General features: G+C 41.3%; 3 protein-coding genes across 5 annotated transcripts; all 3 read left to right on the plus strand.

Moving 5' to 3' along the window:
- On the plus strand, nucleotides 1-18,563 carry LOC110716758 (putative disease resistance RPP13-like protein 1). Its single transcript, XM_021895393.1, has 2 exons — nucleotides 1-375; nucleotides 18,288-18,563. Exons 1-2 carry the CDS (start codon nucleotides 1-3, stop codon nucleotides 18,561-18,563), a joined length of 651 nt encoding a protein of 216 aa, XP_021751085.1.
- LOC110716250 (putative disease resistance RPP13-like protein 1) lies at nucleotides 280-25,117 on the plus strand. 3 transcript variants are annotated; one of them, XM_021894862.1, is made up of 6 exons: nucleotides 280-375; nucleotides 18,288-21,306; nucleotides 21,387-21,446; nucleotides 22,493-22,576; nucleotides 23,963-24,296; nucleotides 24,676-25,117. In XM_021894862.1, the coding sequence occupies exon 2, from the start codon at nucleotides 19,324-19,326 to the stop codon at nucleotides 20,347-20,349; it is 1,026 nt and encodes a 341-aa protein (XP_021750554.1). In that variant the 5' UTR covers nucleotides 280-375; nucleotides 18,288-19,323; the 3' UTR covers nucleotides 20,350-21,306; nucleotides 21,387-21,446; nucleotides 22,493-22,576; nucleotides 23,963-24,296; nucleotides 24,676-25,117. The 3 variants fall into 3 exon arrangements, with proteins under 3 accessions (XP_021750554.1, XP_021750562.1, XP_021750569.1); XM_021894870.1 differs by lacking the exon at nucleotides 22,493-22,576; XM_021894877.1 differs by lacking the exons at nucleotides 22,493-22,576; nucleotides 23,963-24,296; nucleotides 24,676-25,117 and adding an exon at nucleotides 21,553-22,472.
- LOC110716768 (putative disease resistance protein RGA4) lies at nucleotides 18,604-19,220 on the plus strand. Its single transcript, XM_021895402.1, has 2 exons — nucleotides 18,604-18,807; nucleotides 19,050-19,220. The coding sequence occupies exons 1-2, from the start codon at nucleotides 18,604-18,606 to the stop codon at nucleotides 19,218-19,220; spliced, it is 375 nt and encodes a 124-aa protein (XP_021751094.1).
- Nucleotides 25,118-26,952: the final 1,835 nt, after the last annotated feature.

Here is a 26,952-nt window from a genome sequence, read left to right on the forward strand (position 1 = left end):
ATGGCAGTAGTAGAGATGGTAGTTTCAGCAATGTTTAAAGAAGTGTTGGATAAATTAGTGTCCGAAGGAGTGAAGCAGTTCGTGAAGCTGTTCAACAAAGGAAATAATTCTAAAAATAAAATCAAAATCGAAGAATGGAAGAATGAGCTGGAGATGATTCAAGCGGTGTTGATTGACGCTGAAAGGAAGCAATGTGATGAGCAACACGGAGCAGCAATCAGATTATGGCTCGAGAATCTTCAAGACTTGGCTTTTGATTTGGAGGATCTTCTGGATGACTTTGCGTATGAAGCCTTGAAAATGAATGATGATTTTGATGTTCAACATTTCAAGAAGAATGCTCGTGGATTCCTTCCAACTTCCTTCCATAACATGGTTTGTACTTCTATCTCTCTCTACTACTCAATTTCTTTTTTTAAAGACTATATATGCTCCATAGCATCTCCGTTTCACAAAGTGTTACACTTTAGTCGATACAAGATTGATATAATAGTGATGAATTGTCCTCTAATTAATTGAATTAGGAAGATGAAAAGTAGATTAATTGATTAGGTGAATTGAATGAGTTCATTGGGGGTAAATTAAATTGGTGAGAATAATTGAATAATTAAGTTAGATAATTCACTTGATAAAATTTGATTTAGTTATATAATTGTATTTGAGACATATTTCGTAGTTCCCTAGTACTTTTAGTGAAAACATTTTAACATGACCTCCTAAGCAATTCTTGGAGTAGAGGGAAAAAAAAAAAGATAGGGCTCATATGATTGGACAGAGATAGAGAGAATTTATTAGTTAAAAAGGAAAGTGATCAACTAATTTTAAACGGCCATTTTAGGAAAATGATGTAACTAAAAATGATGTACTTAGCATTTTCTAAAGACGACTACGTATTATTTATGCTCTACATAAAGTCCCCTCTTTTTATAAGTGTCACAATTTCATCGATACAAGTCATTAGGATATAATAATATAACTAGTGTATGGCCCGTCCCGGGTTGTTAGTTTGTATTTGTTTAATTTGCTAATCAAATTCGACTGTTTAGATATAAGACTTATTGGTTTTGAGTTTAAATCTTGTTATAAACATTTTTTAGTTGTCAAACTCAATCATTACATAATCGAAACAAATAGTATAATATAGGACACAAATTAACTTATTAAAGTTAACTATAGTTTTGTAGGATAAAAAAACACAATTAATAGTTTATTGAAAATAATGAATGTGAGAGGAGAGATATAATAAAAAAGTAATATTGGGTTTGGGTGGGGATCATGAGAGGAGAGAGATATAATATTTTAATGTAGTTTTTTTCCAAAAAAGGAAGTGTAACACTTTTTTTAATTTGATAAGTGTAACTAGGGGTGGGACTTTTCAAACCGAACCGTGAAACCGCCCGTTACCGAACCGAACCATCACGGACCGATCCGTTTATAAACCGATAAATGTAAACCGAAAACCGAACTGAACCGTTCAATATTAAACCGAAACCGAATTGAACCGCTCAATGTCAACCCGTTACGGACCGTAAACCGATAACAAACCAAACTGCGCAAATCCGAACCGAAACGAAACCGAACCGAATGGTTTATAAACCCGTTAATGACCCGAACCGTTTATAAACCGAAACCGTTTAAACCGAAAAAAAAAAACCGTTTAAACCGAACCATTTGTAACCCGCTAACCGTTTAAACCGACCCGTTTATGAACCGAAACCGTTTAAACCGCACGTATAAACCGAACCGTTATAATCCGCTAACCGTCTAAACAGAACTGCCATAACCCGTTAAACCGTTAAAATCGAACTTGATTAGGGGATTTTGCTCCTACCAATCGGAATGCGCCACGTGGGCCAATCAGGTCCTGCCAAGTGTCCCCCAGTTGGAACTGTCAGGGCTTGCCACGTGGCACGCGCTTATTTGTCCACCTTGGACCTATTATGTCATGACACGTGGCATACTCCATGCCTAATGGAGAAACCGGCCACCCAGGCCCAGCTTTCGAGGGAAGCCCAATCAGCCCTAGGTTAACCTAAACCTAGGATTGGCACGTTTCCCAAGGTTATAAATACCTCCCTTAATCCTCATTAAGGGGGGATTACAGAAAAAACACATTAAACACTCTCACCTAGAGAGACCCAGTCACTTTAATTTCCGCATTAATTACTCCTTAATCAAGTACTAACTTGACCGTTGGAGGCGGAGCTGCCACCACCAGGAGTCTCCGTTGTTTTGCAGGTACAGGCGTCCGGTTCCAGTCTCGGAATTGTAACTCTCCCGCAGGACATCAGAAAACCCCAAAACATTTGGCGCCGTCTGTGGGGAGAGTACTTCTGAGATGGCATCCAAGTCTGTACCGACTCCTGAAGAGAGGCGTCCCCTAGACGACCCTCAAGTTCAGTCGGACCACGATACTGAGAGTGAATTTGAAGTTGAAGCTCACACAGCTTCAGACGGGACCCTAAGGGCCCGACGTACCCGTCATACCGAAAGGAGGGAACGGGAACATCTTCAAACAGGAAGTGAGCCAGCAGGCGCACCGCCTGTTCGGCAGCAGCCGACTGATGGGTCTTATCCCATCACAAGGAACGAACTCATGACCTTCATGAGGGACTTCAAGGGAGAGATTCAAGAGTTGATCAACAAGAAGTCGCCTGCTCTGGTCAAGGAGCAGTTGGCTAAGAAACCCTCCACTTCACTGAAGAGGAAGCCAGTTCAAGGGCGAGAGGCGACTCCTCATCCTAAATCTAGGAAGCGGGAGCGACCTGCCCTTGATTTCACAAAATTCCGTTTTCCTACAGGAAATAGGAAACCTGTTCGTCATATTCAGGCGGACGGGTCGAAGCAAACATTCACAGACGCTCGGCTACTGCTAGAGCAGAAGAAGAGTGACCGATTGTCAGAGTCGGCCTCTACTTCAAACTTCCAAGACAGTCTGCAAAATACCTCAATGAGGCATACACAGTCATATCATGAGAGTCGGTCAGGCGGTATCTCCCGTCAGTCCGGCTTTCATAGCGACCAGGCGGTACCAAACTTACCGTTTGTGCCGCAACAACAGTATTTTTTGCAGCCACCTCCGTTTGGTGGACATGCAGCAAAAAACGTCCAACCTATGGACTGGCAGCTACGGTTGCTTAGACTTGGTGAACAGCCGTCGGCCTTCTCCAAGGAAATTACTGAAGCCGCTCAGCCGGCCAAAGTGAAAAATGTATTAGTAGGCCCCTATGACGGCACTACTAACCCAGAAGACCATCTTATGGCCTTCACCAACCTGATGTACCTTCAAGGGTTGGATGATCCCACCTGGTGCAAGTGTTTCCCAGCGACTCTCAAAGGAATCGCACAACAATGGTTCGGCAACCTGCCGACTGGTTGTGTAAATAGCTTCAGGACGCTTGCTTACTTATTCACCTCCAACTTCGCCATGAACATCCCTGCGAAGAAGACGACCCTTGATTTAGGAACAATTCAGCAGGGCGAGAAGGAGGGTCTTCGTTCTTACATCAGGCAGTTTAACCTGATGAGAATACAGATTCAAGGGGTACCGGATGAGGTAGCCTATACTGACTTCTTCAGAGGTCTCAAGGACGGGTCGACCTTCAAATTTGACTTGGTCCGAAAGAGGGTGGCGACTCTTCAAGAGGCCTTGATGGAAGCGGAAGCCTATATACAGGCGACTAATCTTTGTAGTACGATAAAACAGTCGGACGGGAAAAGGTCCGACAAAAGAGAAGGACGACAGAAACAGTCGTCAAACAAGGATGAGAAGAGAAAAGAGGTCTGGGCGGCTGATTCCTCTAAACAGCCGGCCCAGAAAAAGAAAAAAGAATTCAAACCATACTCCCCAAAGTATGTGTTTAACAAGGATAACCAGTTTATCCTAAAAGAAATCAAGGGACGGATCTCAATTGAGAAGCCGGTCCCCATGAAGGGTTCTGCAAACAACCGGAACCAAGAAAAATTCTGTGCTTATCATGATGATGTTGGTCATCACACCAATGACTGCATCAGTCTCATGCGGTATCTGGACCGCCTGGCTGAGCAAGGTGATCTTCACACTTATATCAAGAAATCCACGGGGAACACTTCCTCAAAAAAGCACTCGGCCAAAAAGAAACAACAGGTCGACAGCTCTGATACAGATGATGCAGTCGTCTACACCATTGCAGGCGGCTTCTCAGGAGGCGGCCCCACTATTAGGGGCAACAAAGACAACATCAGACGGTTAGATGTAAATTCCGTTCACCAAGAACGGCCCTCCAAATATTCATTTCCTGAGATTGTCATCACTGAAGAAGATCTAGGAGGGGTAAGAGGGCCGCATGACGACCCTATCGTCATTGAATGTAAAGTGGCCAACCAAAGAGTTGGCCGAATCCTCATAGATACCGGAAGCTCCTCAGATCTCATCAGTAGCAAATGTCTGTCGAAACTAAAATATCAGACTGATTGCATACATTCAGCATCCCACCCTTTAGTAGGGTTTGGAGGAGGAGTCGTCCACCCACTGGGACGAGTGGATTTACCCATCCGCCTGGGCGAAAAAGGGGAAGGACGACACATGGTAGTCCGGTTCCTGGTAGTAGAAGAACTCTCGGCCTACAACATGATTCTGGGACGACCAACCTTGAATAATTCCAAGGCTGTTATAATCCCATCTCTTATGTTTCTCAAGTTTGAGAGGGATAATGGAACAGTCGGCTCCCTAAGGGGAGATCAGAGGATGGCCCGAGAGTGCTATCTCTCGGATGTCAAGCCCACTGTTATGGCCACTGGGTCAAGTGGTGAAAAAACAGACCTTGACAATGTCAAGGAGAGTGCGCCTGTTCAAGAAGCAGGCGGCAAGAAGAGAAAGGCATCCCAGACAGGGGCCGCAAGAAAAGAAAGAAAATAGCAATCATTGGCAGAGGAGCGGTCGGATGAGTTCCGCCCTCAGCCGGCTGGTGAGCTTACGGACCTGATCTTAGACGACTCACGTCCTGATCGAACAGTCAAAGTTGGGACGACTACTCTGAGAGACCTTGGTGACGACTTTCACAAACTATTGAAAGAATACAAGGACATCTTTGCATTCGAAGTCCATGAAATGCCAGGCATTAGTCCTGATCTGGCGGTACATAAACTGGCCGTGGATCCGAAAAAGAAGCCGGTACGGCAGAAGAAGCGGAACCATGGCGAAGAAAGAAGTCAGGCGGCAGCCGCCGAAGTTAAAAAATTACTTGACGCAGGGTTCATTAGGCAATGTTACTTCCCAGACTGGGTTGCAAATGTGGTGCTTGTTAAAAAGCCGAATGGCACCTGGCGAATGTGTGTAGACTACACAGACTTAAACAAGGCGTGCCCCAAAGACAGTTACCCTCTGCCCAAAATTGATAACCTGGTCGACTCAACAGCCGGCCATGCTTTGATGAGCTTTATGGACGCCTACTCTGGTTTCCATCAAATTCCTTTATGGAAGAAAGATCAGGAGAAGACGGCCTTCGTCACTGATCAGGGGTTATACTGTTACACGGTTATGCCGTTTGGTCTTAAGAATACCCCGGCTACCTTCCAGCGAATGATAAACACTGTGTTCTTTGATCAGATTGGGAGAAACGTCGAGGCATACATTGATGATATGATTGTCAAGACTAAACTTCAGAAAGATCATCTGTCGGACCTCCGAGAAACTTTCGCCACACTCAGGCGGCACCATGTCATGCTCAATCCCAAGAAATATGTCTTTGGAGTTGAGTCTGGGAAATTTCTCGGATTCCTTATCAATCAGAGAGGAATAGAGGCGAACCCTGAGAAGGTGCAGGCAGTCATTGACATGCAGTCGCCTCGTACCATCCGAGAGGTTCAGAAGTTAACAGGTTGTCTGGCGGCCTTGGGAAGATTTCTAAGCCGATCAGGCGACAAATGCTTATACTTTTTCCAGGCAATTAAGAAAAAGGCAAGGTTTGAATGGGGGCCGGATGCTGAGGCGGCCTTCCAGAAATTGAAAGTTCACTTGCATTCCTTGCCGAGGCTGGTCAGCCCTTTGCCCAAAGAAGTACTCTACATGTACCTGGCCGTCTCTGATCATGCGTTAAGCGCTGTTCTCCTTGCTGAAAGAGACGGTTGTCAGCTCCCGGTCTACTTTGTCAGTCACGTACTGAAAAATGCCGAGTTGAGGTATCCCTTAGTGGAGAAATTTGGTCTTGCACTCTTCATGGCTGTTAAAAAATTGAAGCCCTACTTTTTGGCACATGCAGTCGTCGTGTATACAGACCAACCTATCAAGCGGCCACTGACCATCATGGAGTCGTCAGGCCGAATGATCAAATGGGCCATAGAAATTCAGAGCCTCGAAGTTACTTTCGAGCCTAGAAAAGCAGTGAAGGGGCAAGCCTTTGCTGACTTTATTGTTGAGATGACTCGTCCTCCTGACTCTCAAGTTACAGACCAGGTCTGGAAGGTATATGTGGACGGAAGCTCTACTTCAAATGGTTGTTGAGCAGGCGTCATATGTCAGTCGCCAGAGGGCGACAGGTACGATTATGCGTTACACTTCAGTTTTCAGGCCTCAAACAATGAGGCAGAGTATGAAGCTTTACTAGCCGGAATCCGCATGTGCAAGGCGGCAGGGGCAAGAAAAATAGACGCCTGTTCCGATTCACAATTGATAGTGAGTCAGTACAATGGCGAATACGAAGCAACCCATCCGGCCATGATCAAGTATTTACAGGCGGTCCGACAAGCAGTCGGCTCCCTTGAGGATTTCCATCTGATCCAAGTGCCGAGATCAGAAAACAACCAAGCGGATGCACTGTCAAAATTAGCATCGTCCGCCTCCTCTGATACTCCTCGAACTGTTTTTTGGGAAGTAATGGAGAGGAGAAGCATTGAGGAAGAACCTATTGCAATCCTAGACAGAAGCTCAACCTGGATGGATCCAATCAGGGCATATCTGACAAACGGTACCCTGCCGGATGATCATCAACAGGCGGCAGCACTGAAAAAACGAGCCACCAGTTTTGAAATAATAAAAGGAGAACTTCACAAAAAGGGGCACCTTCAACCCTTCTTAAAGTGTGTTACTCCAAAAAAGGGACGAGAGATACTAGACGATCTTCACTCTGGTTACTGTGCTTCTCATATAGGCGGTAGGACGCTTGCTCAACGGGCAAGGCGGCAGGGCTACTTTTGGCCTACTTTAGAAGCAGATGCAATGGAGATGGTGAAAAAATGTGACAAGTGCCAAAGGTTTGGCAAGCTAATTCACCGTCCGGCTACTGACCTCAATACCATTCATAGCCCACTACCGTTTGCTAAGTGGGGTATGGATATTCTGGGTCCATATACGCCTGCTACAGGCGGAAAGAGGTACATACTTGTCGCCGTCGACTACTTCACTAAATGGGTAGAGGCGGAGGCTGTAAAGGGAATCAAGACGAAGGATGTAATTTCATTCATTTGGAAAAATGTCATCACTCGGTTCGGGGTTCCCATGTCTATGGTTTTTGATAATGGTCCCCAATTTGAGACGCCTGTTCTCAAAAGCTGGTTGGGTGACCAAGGAATTGCAAACTACTTTGCATCTGTCGGGCGTCCACAAGCAAACGGTCAGGTATAAGCCTTTAATAAAATCATCTCAGACGGTCTCAAGAAAAAGATTGAACGAGCAGGCGGCCTATGGACGGATGAATTACCACATGTTCTCTGGGCCATTAGGACGACTGAAAAAGGGGCGACTGGAGAAACTCCATTCCTCCTAACTTATGGTGCGGAAGCTGTTCTTCCGATAGAACACTACGAGCCGACTCTTCGAGTAATGCTATATGACGAAGAGGCAAACTGGGAAGCCATGCGCCTGGCATTAAACTCACTTCCTGAAAGGAGGGGCAATGCTGTCTTGCGCCATGAAATCTACCGCCTGAGAATGACTAGATCATACAACAAAAAAGTACACATGCGTCCACTCAAAGTAGGGGACTTTGTACTTAGAAAAATGGAAGCAGTTGGTAGGGCTAATGAGTCTGGCAAACTAACTCCCAACTGGGAAGGACCCTACCGAATCTGTGAAGAAGTCAGGGACGGTACCTACCGTCTGGAAACACCAGACGGACAACCGTTGCCTCGAACTTGGAATGTAGATAATCTTAAGAAATATTTCTTTTGAATGATGTAAATAGTCAAGAGCTACTTAATAAAAGTTTGCATACTTACTATTCAATTTGGTACTAAGAGGGGCACGCCTACTGACAAACAGTCGGCTACTCTCCAAGTTAAAATTTTTATTCTTATTTAAGAGGGGCATGCCGTCTGTACCTTTACAGTCGGCTACTCTCCATTGAGTATTTTACTCTTTTCAGAGGGGCATGCCGCCTGTACCTTTACAGTCGGCTACTCTACATTGTATTATTTCACCATAGGGGCATGTCGTCTGGACATATAGTCGGCTACTCTCCATAGAAGAGGGCCGACTGGTTCCAAACACACATCCACCCCCTTATACTTAGCTAAAAAAGATTAGGGCCTGGCCGACCCTGTGCCTAAACAGGCGGCTACCCTCCTCTTACTTAGCACCTACGTTCACCAAGAACTAACCAAGGCCACAGGCTGAATGATCAGACCAGGCGCCAAGCCAACTGATCCAATCTTCAAAACTAATACGACCTGTCCCAACATCATAGCAGGCGTCCGGCGGCATCCCTCCGGATGAAATTCGTCGCAGAGAGCAGCTCCCTTTTGGGTGGAACATTGCTCTATAAACTAATACACGGCACCTATACGACTGCCCCACATGTTTCCTGGCAGAACCAGGAGAGCTCGCAACAGTCGTCCTCCGGGCCTTGGGGTCCAGCTGTTGTGAAGAAGAAGCTCTTGGAGCACCCGTCTAAAAAAAAAAAGAAGAAGAAAAGAGTCAGTATATGCAAAAACCAACTCCAAAAAGAAGGTCAAGGTTCGAAGCCCACCAAGGGTGCCCCCTTCTTGGGGGAGTCAGTTGAAGCTTGTTGCATAATGGAGGCCCGCAACATGACCGCCGCAGTCTTGGAGGCGGTAATTTTGCTCATAGCGTCCGCTGCAAAAACAAATAGCAAAGTTAATAAGTCATAACAAGAAATGTATGGAACAATAGAGTATTCGAAAGGCCGACTACCTCTTGAGCACCGACTGCTGAGTCCACAGGCGGCCAAAACGTACTCGTCATAGAGCCATTTGAAGCTCGGGACGCAGTGCAGGGGTACTTGCTCTCGTACCCCTGAAGTAGAGTCGACCTTCGACTCTACTTTGAAGAGTCCTTTATCTAGGATCTCTTTCTTAGCCTTGGGGGGAACAGGCGGCATGCTACGGCCGCCTGCAAGAAGGGGCGGATTCCTGTTCCACCTGTTGAAGCGCATGTTCAGCTCTGTGTCTGAACTCTCAATGATGAGGAAGGTGCTCCGCCAGTCCTTTCATTTGTTTGCTTTACCTCTCGTCATGAGGTAGCCCCTGTGGCTCGTCAATTGATACCAGCCGGTACCGCCTGCCTTAGGGGTCCGGCTGAGATAATTCATGTGGGCGAAAGCCTCGAAGCTCGGCTCCACCCCGTGCAGTTCGCACCCGGCCACATAGCCGAGTACGTTGACCCAGGAGTTCGGGGCTAACTGCCATAACCCCAACTCATACCCATCCAAGATCCGCTGAACAGCCGGATGTAATGGGAAGCGCAGCCCAGCCTTGATGGCCGCCTCGTAGCAGCCAAAGCAGCCGCTATCATAACTGGTACCAGCCGGCCAGACGACTGTGTCTTCTGGATCCGGCACAAACACTAAAAAGTCGGGGCCCATTGTGTGGTTTGCGATAAAGCTCTCCACTTTCTTTTGCATGACTGTGATCCGGCCCCGAGGTACCGTGCAGTAGTAGGGGGTATTTTGCTCTCGGTAAGAGACGGATGGCTCCGCCCAATTGCCCCCCTTCTCAACTGCGTGAGAAATCCTCGCCTCTTGCAGGCGGCTGTTTTTCTCTTCTGTGTCCAGAGAAGGATGACCAGAAGAGCTAGACTCGGAATCTCCCTCTGACGAGTCCGAAGAGGACGACTCCTCCCCTCTCCCGGAGGGGCCCGCCTCCTCTCCTTGAAAAGGAGCAGAATTGTTAACTGTAAAATGGGAAGGGGTCACTATGACTCCTCCCTCAGAATTGTCGGCTTTCAGGCCGCCTTGTTTCACTTCCACATCTGGCGCCTGGTCAGATGTTTCACTAATCGGCACCCTGTGGGAGGAGCCGTCTGAATTTGAGATCCTAGCAGTCTTTTTTGTTCTGGCCATCCTGCTCTGCATAGACACAGATACAGTCGGACTTTGTATAAAGGGCAAAGATGGGTCCGGAAAAGGGCAGGCGGCACTCCTAGTCCTAGATTCAGCCGTCCCCGGTGACCGGCTGATCACTAACCTAGGTCGTGTCGTGTGCTTCCGTGGTGCCATTTCAAAAAATAAAAAGAAAATTAAGAGTAAGAGAACCGACAGTTACCTGAACGAGTGACGATTGATGAAGTGCTAAAAATCCTGTGCAGTCGGCTTGTCAGAACAGGCGGTAGGCAGAAAAGGTCCAAAATGTCAGAGCAAGTTCAGGGGTCCGAATGTTCTCTCACAAAGTTATCAAGTGTGAAAATGACTCAAGACAACTCTCCCTTATATAGGCGAAGTGAGAAGGCGAAGGGTCACTTTCAGAATTCAAAATTTGGGCGGGAAAATCTCTTGGCCTTTCGCCGACTGACACCTGTAGCAGGCCGTCGCCTGTTACAGTGCGGCACCTGTCACAGGTAACACGTGACCAGTCACGTGCCACCTGTGAGGGGCAAATGATTAGGGGATTTTGCTCCTACCAATCGGAATGCGCCACGTGGGCCAATCAGGTCCTGCCAAGTGTCCCCCAGTTGGAACTGTCAGGGCTTGCCACGTGGCACGCGCTTATTTGTCCACCTTGGACCTATTATGTCATGACACGTGGCATACTCCATGCCTAATGGAGAAACCGGCCACCCAGGCCCAGCTTTTGAGGGAAGCCCAATCAGCCCTAGGTTAACCTAAACCTAGGATTGGCACGTTTCCCAAGGTTATAAATACCTCCCTTAATCCTCATTAAGGGGGGATTACAGAAAAAACACATTAAACACTCTCACCTAGAGAGACCCAGTCACTTTAATTTCCGCATTAATTACTCCTTAATCAAGTACTAACTTGACCGTTGGAGGCGGAGCTGCCACCACCAGGAGTCTCCGTTGTTTTGCAGGTACAGGCGTCCGGTTCCAGTCTCGGAATTGTAACTCTCCCGCAGGACATCAGAAAACCCCAAAACATTTGGCGCCGTCTGTGGGGAGAGTACTTCTGAGATGGCATCCAAGTCTGTACCGACTCCTGAAGAGAGGCGTCCCCTAGACGACCCTCAAGTTCAGTCGGACCACGATACTGAGAGTGAATTTGAAGTTGAAGCTCACACAGCTTCAGACGGGACCCTAAGGGCCCGACGTACCCGTCATACCGAAAGGAGGGAACGGGAACATCTTCAAACAGGAAGTGAGCCAGCAGGCGCACCGCCTGTTCGGCAGCAGCCGACTGATGGGTCTTATCCCATCACAAGGAACGAACTCATGACCTTCATGAGGGACTTCAAGGGAGAGATTCAAGAGTTGATCAACAAGAAGTCGCCTGCTCTGGTCAAGGAGCAGTTGGCTAAGAAACCCTCCACTTCACTGAAGAGGAAGCCAGTTCAAGGGCGAGAGGCGACTCCTCATCCTAAATCTAGGAAGCGGGAGCGACCTGCCCTTGATTTCACAAAATTCCGTTTTCCTACAGGAAATAGGAAACCTGTTCGTCATATTCAGGCGGACGGGTCGAAGCAAACATTCACAGACGCTCGGCTACTGCTAGAGCAGAAGAAGAGTGACCGATTGTCAGAGTCGGCCTCTACTTCAAACTTCCAAGACAGTCTGCAAAATACCTCAATGAGGCATACACAGTCATATCATGAGAGTCGGTCAGGCGGTATCTCCCGTCAGTCCGGCTTTCATAGCGACCAGGCGGTACCAAACTTACCGTTTGTGCCGCAACAACAGTATTTTTTGCAGCCACCTCCGTTTGGTGGACATGCAGCAAAAAACGTCCAACCTATGGACTGGCAGCTACGGTTGCTTAGACTTGGTGAACAGCCGTCGGCCTTCTCCAAGGAAATTACTGAAGCCGCTCAGCCGGCCAAAGTGAAAAATGTATTAGTAGGCGCCTATGACGGCACTACTAACCCAGAAGACCATCTTATGGCCTTCACCAACCTGATGTACCTTCAAGGGTTGGATGATCCCACCTGGTGCAAGTGTTTCCCAGCGACTCTCAAAGGAATCGCACAACAATGGTTCGGCAACCTGCCGACTGGTTGTGTAAATAGCTTCAGGACGCTTGCTTACTTATTCACCTCCAACTTCGCCATGAACATCCCTGCGAAGAAGACGACCCTTGATTTAGGAACAATTCAGCAGGGCGAGAAGGAGGGTCTTCGTTCTTACATCAGGCAGTTTAACCTGATGAGAATACAGATTCAAGGGGTACCGGATGAGGTAGCCTATACTGACTTCTTCAGAGGTCTCAAGGACGGGTCGACCTTCAAATTTGACTTGGTCCGAAAGAGGGTGGCGACTCTTCAAGAGGCCTTGATGGAAGCGGAAGCCTATATACAGGCGACTAATCTTTGTAGTACGATAAAACAGTCGGACGGGAAAAGGTCCGACAAAAGAGAAGGACGACAGAAACAGTCGTCAAACAAGGATGAGAAGAGAAAAGAGGTCTGGGCGGCTGATTCCTCTAAACAGCCGGCCCAGAAAAAGAAAAAAGAATTCAAACCATACTCCCCAAAGTATGTGTTTAACAAGGATAACCAGTTTATCCTAAAAGAAATCAAGGGACGGATCTCAATTGAGAAGCCGGTCCCCATGAAGGGTTCTGCAAACAACCGGAACCAAGAAAAATTCTGTGCTTATCATGATGATGTTGGTCATCACACCAATGACTGCATCAGTCTCATGCGGTATCTGGACCGCCTGGCTGAGCAAGGTGATCTTCACACTTATATCAAGAAATCCACGGGGAACACTTCCTCAAAAAAGCACTCGGCCAAAAAGAAACAACAGGTCGACAGCTCCGATACAGATGATGCAGTCGTCTACACCATTGCAGGCGGCTTCTCAGGAGGCGGCCCCACTATTAGGGGCAACAAAGACAACATCAGACGGTTAGATGTAAATTCCGTTCACCAAGAACGGCCCTCCAAATATTCATTTCCTGAGATTGTCATCACTGAAGAAGATCTAGGAGGGGTAAGAGGGCCGCATGACGACCCTATCGTCATTGAATGTAAAGTGGCCAACCAAAGAGTTGGCCGAATCCTCATAGATACCGGAAGCTCCTCAGATCTCATCAGTAGCAAATGTCTGTCGAAACTAAAATATCAGACTGATTGCATACATTCAGCATCCCACCCTTTAGTAGGGTTTGGAGGAGGAGTCGTCCACCCACTGGGACGAGTGGATTTACCCATCCGCCTGGGCGAAAAAGGGGAAGGACGACACATGGTAGTCCGGTTCCTGGTAGTAGAAGAACTCTCGGCCTACAACATGATTCTGGGACGACCAACCTTGAATAATTCCAAGGCTGTTATAATCCCATCTCTTATGTTTCTCAAGTTTGAGAGGGATAATGGAACAGTCGGCTCCCTAAGGGGAGATCAGAGGATGGCCCGAGAGTGCTATCTCTCGGATGTCAAGCCCACTGTTATGGCCACTGGGTCAAGTGGTGAAAAAACAGACCTTGACAATGTCAAGGAGAGTGCGCCTGTTCAAGAAGCAGGCGGCAAGAAGAGAAAGGCATCCCAGACAGGGGCCGCAAGAAAAGAAAGAAAATAGCAATCATTGGCAGAGGAGCGGTCGGATGAGTTCCGCCCTCAGCCGGCTGGTGAGCTTACGGACCTGATCTTAGACGACTCACGTCCTGATCGAACCGTCAAAGTTGGGACGACTACTCTGAGAGACCTTGGTGACGACTTTCACAAACTATTGAAAGAATACAAGGACATCTTTGCATTCGAAGTCCATGAAATGCCAGGCATTAGTCCTGATCTGGCGGTACATAAACTGGCCGTGGATCCGAAAAAGAAGCCGGTACGGCAGAAGAAGCGGAACCATGGCGAAGAAAGAAGTCAGGCGGCAGCCGCCGAAGTTAAAAAATTACTTGACGCAGGGTTCATTAGGCAATGTTACTTCCCAGACTGGGTTGCAAATGTGGTGCTTGTTAAAAAGCCGAATGGCACCTGGCGAATGTGTGTAGACTACACAGACTTAAACAAGGCGTGCCCCAAAGACAGTTACCCTCTGCCCAAAATTGATAACCTGGTCGACTCAACAGCCGGCCATGCTTTGATGAGCTTTATGGACGCCTACTCTGGTTTCCATCAAATTCCTTTATGGAAGAAAGATCAGGAGAAGACGGCCTTCGTCACTGATCAGGGGTTATACTGTTACACGGTTATGCCGTTTGGTCTTAAGAATACCCCGGCTACCTTCCAGCGAATGATAAACACTGTGTTCTTTGATCAGATTGGGAGAAACGTCGAGGCATACATTGATGATATTATTATTATTATTATTATTATTATTATTATTATTATTATTATTATTGTTAGTATAATTATTTGTTAATATTATTATTATTACTAGTTTACTACTACTATTATTATAATATTATTATAATTATTATTATTATTATTATTATTATTATTATTATTATTATTATTATTATTATTATTATTATTAGTTTATTACTTATAAGTTATAAATTGTAAGAAACGCAAATGTTTCAAAATTGAAATTGATTCAATACGACATAGTTAATGACTTAATGAGTTAATGGCTTAATGCTCATCAATATGACAATATCTGACATCTGTGAGTCTGTGATTGTATATCAGTATATATAATAAACTATAAAACTAATAATAACTTAATAAGTAATAATACTAATAACTAATAAAGTAATGAAAATCTAACCATTGTTTTTCATGGGCATTCAATCTAACCGTTGTGTATTTGACTATTCGTACATTAGTATTGCATAATGCTTTCATCACCACTTTAATTAGTGATTTTGTGATTTCGTCCATTTAACTTATTAAGTTGTTTGAGTTAGTAATCTAAATAAAGTAACAAACTAAATAACGAATCCATTTAATCTCGTGTAAGTTATAATTTATAAGAAATGCAATGTTTGGAAATGGAAATTGATTCAATACGATATTGTTAATGTATATGTAATTATATTATTATGTATATGATGTATATCATATCGTACGAATGTACGGTTGGTATCATTATCATACTATCATAAGTATCATTGCCTCATTGAATTATTGGTATGTACTATAATCGATAAACATATTTAGTTATTTACATATCTGATCATTAAAACTTAAAAGTTTAAAACACTTGTTGATCAATCTAATTGAATACTTGTACATTCTTAATTATCGATTTATCGTATTATAAGTATCAACTCATTAAATCATGGTCATGATTTCGTGATTTCGTCCATTTAACTTATTAAGTTGTTTGAGTTAGTAATCTAAATAAAGTAACAAACTAAATAACGAATCCATTTAATCTCGTGTAAGTTATAATTTATAAGAAATGCAATGTTTGGAAATGGAAATTGATTCAATACGATATTGTTAATGTATATGTAATTATAGATTAATTATTATGTATATCATATCGTACGAATGTATGGTTGGTATCATTATCATACTATCATAAGTATCATTGCCTCATTGAATTATTGGTATGTACTACAAATCTACAATCGATAAACATATTTACATATCTGATTATTAAAACTTAAAAGTTTAAAACACTTGTTGATCAATCTAATTGAATATTTGTACATTCTTAATTATCGATTTATCGTATTATAAGTATCAACTCATTAAATCATGGTCATGACGCGATCTTTAAAACAATCATGAGTTCAATTCATGACCCAAACCGCTTATAAACCGAACCGACATGATCCAAACCGTTCATAAACCGAACCAATTGAACTGTGTAAACCCTCTACTAAACCGGCCCATTTCAAACTGAACCGACATGATTCGCACCGTTTATAAACCGAACCGATATTGACCCGGGTAAATCCGCCCCTAAACCGACCTATTTCAAACCAAACCGGCTTGATCCAAACCGTTTGTAAACCGAACTGACATTGACCCGGGTAAACCCGCCCCTTAAACCGACCCGTATCAAACCGAACCGACATAATCCGAATCGTTTATAAACCGACCCGCTTATGACCCAAACCGAATTTAAACCGCAAAGAAATAAACCGAAACCAAACCGAGCCGTGACTAACCCAAACCGAACCAAACCGACCCGCGAGCTAAACTAAACCGTTTCAATCCGAACCGCTCCAAACCGAAACCGACTCAAACCGAGGTCAAACCGAACTGCCAGACCGAAGTCCCACCCCTAAGTGTAACACTTGAAAAAACACGGAGGGAGTAAGCAATTTTTAGATACAAACCTAATAATTGTGAAAGTGACATGTCATGTTTATAATAACATGTGACGCATATTGCTGACATGTCGAACTTGAAAAAGGTTATACGTGAAACATATTCCGTTTTAGGAACACTTTTTAATATATAATAAAGTATAGATGTTAGATGTGCATAAATAATATGGATAATGGCGGATTTTAACATTTTCAATTCGGGATACTTTGTAAATCAAATCATCTGTTTCGAATTGCAATAGATCCGATTTAATCTAAGAAATTTAAGACCCAAACTCAATTTGTAACCAACCTATACCCAACCTAAATCCAAATTTAACCTTGCACCAATTTGACCCAACTCGAACACATCTCGAAAATGATTTGACCTAACTTCAACTCAATCTGAACTAGTTTGACCCAACCTAATAAACTCAATCTGACCCGAAAAATACCTGATTTAATCTGATTTGTTTTGATCCTAATTAATATCAACCTAACCCGATTTTAGCCCGGCATGATTTCAAACCAACAATTTAAATCAACCTATTATTGCTATTTTTTTTTTTTAATTTAAACAATTATTAATGACACGATATGAAAAATTACACATGAATGACCAGATGTCAACCTAATAATAAGGTAAAAACTCAATAACTACTCTAGTTTAAAAATAACCTTATTTGAATACTAAATTTTGGTCAATCCAACCAAAATATAGCCAAACACAAAAATGATTTGAATCGAGATTGACCCACCTAATTTCATCTCACCGAAACCAATCCGATGCAAAGTCATCCGACCTAAAATTAACCTGATCAAATCCATTTTGAACCCAATCCGAATTTATTCGAACCTTATATGAATCAATTTGAAGTTGACCCAATCCAAACCCGGTTTAAGGGCCTGTTCACTTCAGCTTAATTTCAGTTCAACTCAGTTCAATTCAGTTCAGTTTTTAATTTCCTTCTCTTATAAACAATTCAATTTAGTTAAGTTTAGCTCAACACAGCTCACTAAATATGAATATGCCCTAAATTATGTAGATCTTTACCCGAAATTGACAATTTGACTTGAGATTGGTTAAATGGTAATTTTGATCCGAACAAACTTAACCCGCCGTGGATATTCCCAACTTCCATCCGATTATTCGAATTGACAGCTCTTGTAGAATTAATGTGCCAACCACTAACAAACGCAATAACTGTCAATCTCTCATGTCCAAAATATTTAGGATCGAAGAGATTTTCCCTTTACTATTACAAACCCTCACTATAAAAAGGAAATACAAAATAACGTTACTCCTGTTTTAATAAGTGTTACGCTTATCACATCCGGCTATGTTTTAATAAGTATTATACTTTTTATTTTTTGGCAAAAAAGCTACATTAAAATAGTATATTTCTCTCCTTTCATGGTCCCCACCCAAACCCACTACTACTTTTTTATTATATTTTTCCTCTCACATTCATTACTTTTCAATAAACTATTAACCCAACTATCTTTCTTTTACAATTTTTTAACTCCAATTATCCCACTTGTCTCTTATTTTATTTAAGTTAATTAAATTGCCTAAAACTATGTGCCGGTCAAATTGTAACACTTAAAAAAACACGGAGGGAGTAACTTGTGTCGATTCGGGAAAAAAAAAAAAGTTAATACCCGGTCGAGCTCGTACTGCTCGCGGGCTTCGGGAGGAAATTTGGCCAAAAGGTCACGTATGGAAGTACTAACTTTTTTTTTTTATTTTCTCAGGTTGGCAATATTTTGGCGTGTGGCTGTGGAGCTACAAGGCAAATTGAATACTCTGGTCCAGACTTTTCATCTAGGATTGATGAGATGAGCAACGCCTTGAACAGTATTAAATCCCGGGTTCCTACTTTGGGTCTCATATCCAACAACTTGAGGCTACCAACATACGCAGTAGAGGAGCTAAGAAAGACGCGACAGACCTCTTCTTTAGGTGAGCCTCATGTTTACGGGAGGAATGATAGGAAAGAAGATATCATTTGTCCAATTGTTGGAAGATAAACCAACTTATGAGAATTATGTTGTGATCCCAATCGTTGGGATGGGAGGCATTGGGAAGACTACTCTTGCTCAGTTTGTTTATAATGATGAGAAGGTGAAGGCTCACTTTGTTCTTAAGGCATGGGTGTGCATATCAGACGTTTTTGATGTCAAACGCATAACAAAAGATATCATCAATTCGGCTACCCTTGGCAATTTTGATTGTAACAACTTGAATGAAGCACAACAGAAATTGCAAGAAGTGGTAAAAGACAAAAAAACTTGATGATATTTGGAGTGAGGAATATGAGGAGTGGAACCAGCTACAAATACCTTTTCTTGATGCTGCACGAGGAAGCAGAGTCATTGTCACAACCAGAAAGGAAGTCACTGCAAGAGTGATGAATAATCATTATCCCAACACCATCCATTTAGAATGTTTGTCATTATCCCAACACCATCCATTTAGAACGTTTGTCTGGTGAGTATTGTTGGAGTATATTTCAGCAGCATGTTCATTTTGTGTATTCAGACCTTGCTGAGAGGCGGGATGATATTATCCGCAAATGCGATGGACTACCTTTGGCTGCAAAAACTCTTGGAGGTCAACTACGAAAGATAGTGGATAAGGGTAAGCGCCAAAGGATATTAGATAGCCATATTTGGAGTGACAAGTGAAATTTTACCGGTTCTAAGGTTGAGTTATCATCATCTTCCATCTCTTCTGAAGTGTTTATTTGCTTACTGTTCCGTATTTCCCAAAGATTACGAATTTGAGGAGATGGAGATTATCCAACTGTGGATGGCTCAGGGCTTCCTACCAGACAACCCAAATGAAAGAATGGATGATATAGGTCATGATTACTTCAATGATCTGGTATCAAGGTCATTATTTGAAAAAATTCCAGCTTATGAAGGAATGTTCATCATGCATGACCTCATACATGACGTGGCTCAATTTGCTGCAGGCAACTTATGCAACGTAATGGATGGCACGGATACACACACAGATTTCAGAAGAACTCGCCATTTGTTTATCAATGGGCATGTTCAAACCTTGGGAAATCAAATTATGGCTTCTCGGTTGCGTACTCTTCTATGCAAAGATAGTTTGAAAATTGACAATTTTGATTTCTTCAAAAGAATTCGTTACATACGCACTCTATTTCTATCTTCAGATAAAATTGAAGCTTTGCCAGAATGTATAGGTGATTTAAAACAGTTGTGCTACCTTAGTCTTGAATTTGGAATGATACTAGTGTTGCCATATTCAATCAGCAAGCTGTGGAATCTCCAAACACTTTGCTTGAAAGGTTGTTTTAAACTTGAGAAGATTCCATGTATCGAATCGCTGAGAAAACTTCGCCATCTGTACATTAATGGTCTCTCTTTAAAGGAGATGCCGCTTGGAATTGGAAATTTAACAAACTTGCAGACTTTGGATAAATTTGTGTTGGCTAGTGGAGGTGGGTCCCGGGTAAGGGAGTTGGGGAAGTTGAATCAGCTCCGTGGAAGATTACTTATCGTTTCCGGGCTAGAAAATGTGACAGAGGTTGAGGATGCAGAGGAAGCCCAGTTGTGTAAAAAAGAGCATCTAGATGGGTTGAATTTGAAATGGGGAACTTGTACTGATGAGGTTAATGACAAGACTAGGAGAGATGTGGTTGAGAATTTGCGGCCTCATACTTCCGTCAAAAAGTGTAAGTTGGATGGGTACATGGGCTCGACATTTCCAAGTTGGTTGGGAGATCCCTCTTTCATTTACATACATGGTGGACATAAAGTTGAAAAAGTGTCAGAAATGTGAATGGTTGCCTTCACTAGGGAATCTACCCTCTTTGAAAAGTCTTCTAATTGAAAACATGAATGGTATTAAGGAGGTAGGTCTTGAATCTTTGAAGACTCTAAGTGTTTTGAGTGTGAAATCCTGGGAGAAGTGGGTGCACCCATCACTTAATAACAAGGCATTTCCCATCCTTGAAGAGCTTTGTTTAAGTAATTGTCCGTCATTGCAAGGTGAACTACCTCCTCATTTGCCTTATCTTAGAAGGTTGAAAATCAATGGAGTCCAGCAACTACAATCCTTGGAATTGAAGAATTCGTCTTCCTCAACTTCTCATCTTGAAGAAGTCGTTGTTTCGGGATGCAAATATAAAATTTGAAAACCATATCTTTCAATTGCAGCACCCTTCCCAACCTCACTCATCTTTATGTTAGGGATTGCCCAATGCTTGAATCATTGTTTAGCAATTTCGCCTCACTTAAAGTTTTGTTCATTGTAAATTGCCCAGAACTACGCAACTTTCCAGAAGGAGGTTTACCCACAAACCTGAAGGAGATTACAATAAGAGGAACCAAGATAGACAAACCAATAAAAGAGTGGGGATTGCACCTTCTTACTTCCCTCAGTGTTCTTGTACTTATAAATGTAGGCAGCTGTGTTGATACACTAGAGTCCATTAGCTATCCTACCTTTCCCTCTTCTTTGCATAGATTAGCCATAGAGGGTTTCCAAAATTTGAAAACAATATATTGTTCCACTCTTCCCAACTTGTTCTGGGTGAATATCAGAAATTGCCCCAAATTGGAATCCTTTGGTGACAATGGCCTTCCTCCTCCACACATTATAAGTATTGAAGAGTGTGATATGATAGAACAACAATTGACAAGTGATCCCTATGGCCGTATTAAAACAAAGAATGGAACATTCTCGATCATTCTCAATGCCTCTGTCTGAAAATCAACCAAGCCTCAGCCCAATCAAGTAAGTTTTTCATTTTTACATTGACATACATGTTTCATTTTTACGTTTACTTACATTTTGGTATATTTCACTTCTGACAGCTTGTTGATACAACACTCAACAATCAACGGAACTTCACTCAAACAAAAGATTATAAACTGGTTAGCATGAATTCAACCATCTCAGCCTATTTATGCATTTTACTTTGCAATTTTTGTCTCTTTTCAGTCTAATTCTAATCAATCATTCACTCATAGATATATCAAGGTTTTTCTTAAAAGACATTTTCTTTGGCTGATTGGCTGAATATAAATATTATATGCAGTAGCTTATTATTTAAACTAGGCTGATCTTGAAATTTCAGCATACCTGCATTCTCCCTGCCTCTTTCAAGTAAGCTTAATTAATAATGGTCTCACATTCATTTTACATGATACATCAACTTATGTTTTAAGTACACCAATCCTAGAAATCATAAATTCAGTCAAGCTAATTGTTGTCAGTTTTGAGTTTAATCAATCATTCAGTCATAAAATATATTTTAATTGTTTTTTTGCTTTTTTTTAAAAAAATTATTGGGAATATTACAATATATGATTGTGCAAAGTACAAATTTGTTATGCAATGGATCAGTAAGTTTAGATATATAAAGGTATTTTCTTTTAAGGACATATTCTTTAGCTGATTATTATTTTCAGGTTTTCCGTGCACTGGCTTAATTGATACATAAACTAGCTGATCTTGATATTTCTGTTGGAACTTGGTTGTTGTATTCGTTAAGTGATACTTTGTTTAGGAATTCTAAGACCATGTAACATCTATAGACCAGAACATTAGTACATTTATATTTCCTGGTCTTTTTACCTACTTGTATTCTGCATTCACAAATAGATAATTAGTATAGAGTTCTAGAAAAGTGAAGGAATATTATCTTGATGTTGCTTTTCCTAAATATTGCAAATAATAATCGCGGAAGGGAAAACTTGAGATAATAATTGTTTAACTTCAAATCAGATTTCAATTTTGTGTCATTGTGGAAACTAATGGATATTGTAGTCCTATATACCTTTTCTATGTATTTAAAATGATTGTTACAAATTTACCTTTTAGATGTTTTTCAGATGAAATATATATAATGATATTTTTACTATCTTGAAACTATTATTATAGAATAATTGTGCAATGTTCTGATATATTGTAATAACAGGTACATGACCTTCAAATGCAACTGTTTGCTTATATTATGATGCAACTGAAAATCCTAACAGTAGTAACATCTACAATTTTTAAGGTACTGGAAAATTAAGCTTGCCTTCGCTTTCAATTTATTTTTAATCTAAGATGTAATTTCTAGTGCTGCTGATGGTGACCTGAAGAACTATGTTACCTGATAGAAATTATAAATCATGGCATGTGTTTACGGTTCAGATTTTTTTTTTTTTTGGCTCTTTCGTCATTATTTGTGTCTTAAGCTCTAAACTTCTATTTCTGATCTTATTCCTTTGTTCCTTCAATTCCATAATACTATTATTATTATTTTTATTTATTTTTTTTTTTTTCATTTCTCACTTTTGATTTGGTAAATAGAAGAGTGCAACTAAAAATATGGAGGAAGTATACCTTAAGGACTCGAGTAACATATTCTTCAGTCTCCAAGAAAATTAAAGGATTTGTTTTTAATAACAATTAATATGCCATTCATCTGTTCTTGACTTCTGGTAGTTTAATAACAACCAGGTTTTCTTGTTTAGGCACGTGTTATTGCAGAGTTATCTCAAATTACAAAATCTCTTTGCTAATTTATTGTCTTGATTGGTTGATCATTCCAAACTAGTATGTTCTGATGTGGTCATGTTGATTTCATAATCACTAATACTCTTTTTTGCTCTGTTGATAAAGCTTCCTGCTGGTTTTGTTTCCCACCATTAGCATTTCTCTTGGCTACTGATGATTTCAACCTCCTAAAATCTTTTGAGTTTCTGAGGGCCAACTAAAATGTAGTGTTCATTCATGTATCCAACTTAGTTTGCCATGAACAATGCTTGTTAGTTCACTAAACTATGTCAATACTCTTTTTTGCATATATTGTATACTCTTCACTTTTAATTGGTAAGAAGATACTTCTTCTGTATCATGTACTGTGTAAACTTTTGTAAATTAAACAATCACTTTCACCTATTTCACAGTTGTAAATTTTTGTCCTTTTTATGTTATTACAGTTAACCTTTAACGTAGCCAATGACTAAAATAGAAGATACTTGTCTAAATTATGGATGAAAATTTCACAGCCACATCAAACAAAATATTGTATTAACCTATTATCTTTTAGGGAAGGGCAATGGATTTGAATTCTGCATATTGATAATAGATGGTTTATAGTCAACGAGGTATTTTATAATTTTCAAGTATCATCTTTTTTCTTTGTTAACAGGAATTCTGATTTTTGAGTGAATGCTTTTTCATTTGTTTCCAAATTCAATTGTATACGTAGTGTGCAGGTTTCTTACATTCTTTTCTTATCTGTAGCAACCCCAGTGCATGTGATCTGATATTTTTACTAGAAACTGTACTATTTGTATTATTTTATCGCTTGTTTGCTCTAGAAACTTGTAGAAAGCTAGAAACAATAGCATATAATCCTTTGCCTAATAGCATTGCACATACTCTCTTATATCAGGCGACAAACATTATTGGTCTACACTTCTAGAGCTGCAGAAAGTCTGTCCACGATCAGACATTCATCCAAGATTAATGTCATTACAGTTTTGCAAGATGATCAGATCCCTGGCAGAGTGTTTTGGTTATGCTGCAGTCGTACCAAATAGAAGCTTGTCAAAGCTAGAAAGTTTCGACGTTGTTTATTAAATTAAGCAACATTGTGGCCAAGATGCAGTGCTATAGTTCCAAGAACCAACAGATAATGCATTAGGCCTCTGTTTGAGCTTGATGGCAACTTTGGTTAGGCAAGATACTTGAGAGTCAGACCGCTCTATATCTGCAACTACTTCAAGGTTTGTTATTGCCTTGAATTGTTTTCATTTTTCACTTTTGATTCTGGGACAAGTCGACAGGATGCACCTGTAACTTTTACGGTCACATAAATTGAGAATTTGCTTTTCATTGATGTTGTATATGCATTTCATCTGTTTTCAACTTTTTGTTGTCCAAAAAAACCAGGTTTTTTTCTTTTGTTTCACGCCTTTGGTAATTTCTCCTATATTACTGATGATCAATGGCTTTAGGAAGCACTTGTGTCAAGAGTAATTTTTTTGCAATTTCTCTTATACTACTGATATCTAGCTAGCACCAAGTATGCACACACTAGAAAACTGGAAACAATAATGTATAATTTGTGTCTCTTTTGAAATTGCTCGTAATTTCTTTTATCAGGTGACACATTTTTGGGTCCAGAACTGCAGAATGTATCTCCACATTGCTCAATCCTGTTGTTGAGAATGTCCACATTCATTTACAGAGTACTGAGGCGGCGTAATTACAAGCCCTGGCAGAGTCTTTTGATCACAGTTATTGTATGAAGCAACATAGAACCATATGGACATATAGTGGCATTAGACATCTGTATGAGTTTGTGGCAGTGAAGCTCACTTTGGTTAGGCAAGTTACTTGGGACCGATTTCTCTGCAAGTATTTCAAGGTGCTGACTCATGTACATGTTTAATCAGATTTCAAATAATTTTACTTGATTGAATCATAACTCTGATCTGTATGTTGGATTTTGTTTGTTCTTATTTCCCGGGTGTATTTACAAGTCTCCAGAATTTGGATGATTAGACATCAATATGACAATATTCTTGAGGCTTTTTTTCCTAATTACATGTATTTGAACTAGCTTGGGACAACTGGGATGGTGTTATCTTGTTTTATGCATTAGCAAATAAAAATCATAATATATGGTGGATTTTTATGTACATGTATAGTATGTATCAATTCCAGGTTCCAGGATCACCTGGAATCGAAAGGAGACATCTTTCCATGTAGAGTAACATCTTGCCAAGCAATAATTATTGTCCGACCCTACTATACATTGTAATTAAATAATTTTTTTAATGCTTTAACATTGCAATTAAATTAATAAGAGCTACTTTGTATAACAGAGGTTTTTCAGTGCGGCAAGCCACATGGTGCGGCGCAGTTACTTGTATTTTAGGGTTGCTTGTATTCTGGGGTTACTTGTATGGGTTACTTATAGGGTGTTACTTGTATTATGAGGTTACTTGTATGGGTTACTTGTATCGTGGGTTACTTTTATGTATTACTTGTATTATAAGTAACTCCAAACCAAAATCCCATACCAAACAAGTAACACTCTACAAGTAACCCCTGATCAAAACCAATAACAGTTATACAAGTAACCCTAAAATACAAGTAACACCTGGCAAAACCAATAACACCCTACAAGTAACCCCGATCAAAACCAGTAACACCCATACAACTAACCCCATAATACAAGTAACACCTACAAATAACCCATGACAAAACTAGTAACACCCTATAAGTAACTCCGACCAAAACCAGTAATACCCATACAAGTAACCCCAGAATACAAGTAACGCGTACAAGTAACCCCTGACAAAACCAGTAACACCCTACAAGTAACCCTTGCCGCACCATGTGTCTAGCTACATACAAAAATTTGTATTTGTATAAATAGAAAAGGCACTTACTAATAATTGGTCCTTTGTGACTTTGTGAGTACACCCATTTAGAATTTCGTCACTCTACAACTATCCACCACCATTAATCCTGCTATCAATAATTCATTTCCCACCAATCCCAGACAAAGATAAACCAATCATTTCATTCACAATCACTAGATTTTACTAAATCATAAACAAAGTAAAAATCAAATTTTGCTAGTAGCCGATCAAGGATGGCCATTGGCGAGACGTTTCTGTCTGCATTTCTGCAAGTGTTGTTTGAGATGCTGTTGTCAACCGGAGGTAGCCAATTCTTGAAGATGGTTGGTGGAGTTGATCTGCCGAAAACAATCAAGAAATGGAAGATACAGCTTACTAGGCTGAAAGCTCTGCTGGATGATGCTGAGCTGCAGCAATTTCACAGTAAACCTGTCAAGTTATGGCTGAATGACCTCCTAGATTTAGCTTATAACATTGAAGATATCTTGGACCATTTTGCAATCGAAGTTCAACGTTACGAGTTGAAAAAGGCGGAGGAAGATCAAGTTAATGCAGTAGATGATCATTCTCACCATGGGATTCTAGACAGTAGTTTATGCAGTAGATGACCATACAAGTCATACAACAATCCTAACAATCAATGGAACTTCACTCAAGCAATAAGCATCAAGTGACTTTGACGAATTTGACCATTTCAAGCTAGTTATACATGCTTTTTTTTGCTTTTCAAGCTAGTTATAACATAATTACATGACTGGATATAGGGAGTAACCAAAAGACATTTTGCTTGATAGACTTGAAAGTGAAACTGCTTTGAGACACTATAATATGGTGTAAGATGCTATGAGCAGTCAAATTACATGTGTGCTGTAAATTTCATGGTATAAGTTTTATTCATTGTAGTTCCTCCACAAAAAACTCACCAACTGTAAGGGTGGCACGCAGTCAGGAATTGACAGCATCAGTTTTTCAATCCAGACTGGATTCAGGTTGTTCTTTATAACGCGAG

The sequence above is a fragment of the Chenopodium quinoa genome, unplaced genomic scaffold, assembly GCF_001683475.1.
Source record: "Chenopodium quinoa cultivar QQ74 unplaced genomic scaffold, ASM168347v1, whole genome shotgun sequence".
NCBI classification, from domain to species: Eukaryota; Viridiplantae; Streptophyta; class Magnoliopsida; order Caryophyllales; family Amaranthaceae; genus Chenopodium; species Chenopodium quinoa.

Bases quoted from the DNA above. Each gene is read 5' to 3' on its own strand.
- LOC110716758 (XM_021895393.1), top strand. From the start codon at position 1: ATGGCAGTAGTAGAGATGGTAGTTTCAGCAATGTTTAAAGAAGTGTTG. The intron at 376-18,287 runs GTTTGTACTTCT...TTATTTTCTCAG, and splicing joins CAACTTCCTTCCATAACATG to GTTGGCAATATTTTGGCGTG.
- LOC110716768 (XM_021895402.1), top strand. From the start codon at position 18,604: ATGGGAGGCATTGGGAAGACTACTCTTGCTCAGTTTGTTTATAATGAT. The intron at 18,808-19,049 runs GTAAAAGACAAA...AGTATATTTCAG, and splicing joins AACAGAAATTGCAAGAAGTG to CAGCATGTTCATTTTGTGTA.
- LOC110716250 (XM_021894862.1), top strand. From the start codon at position 19,324: ATGGAGATTATCCAACTGTGGATGGCTCAGGGCTTCCTACCAGACAAC.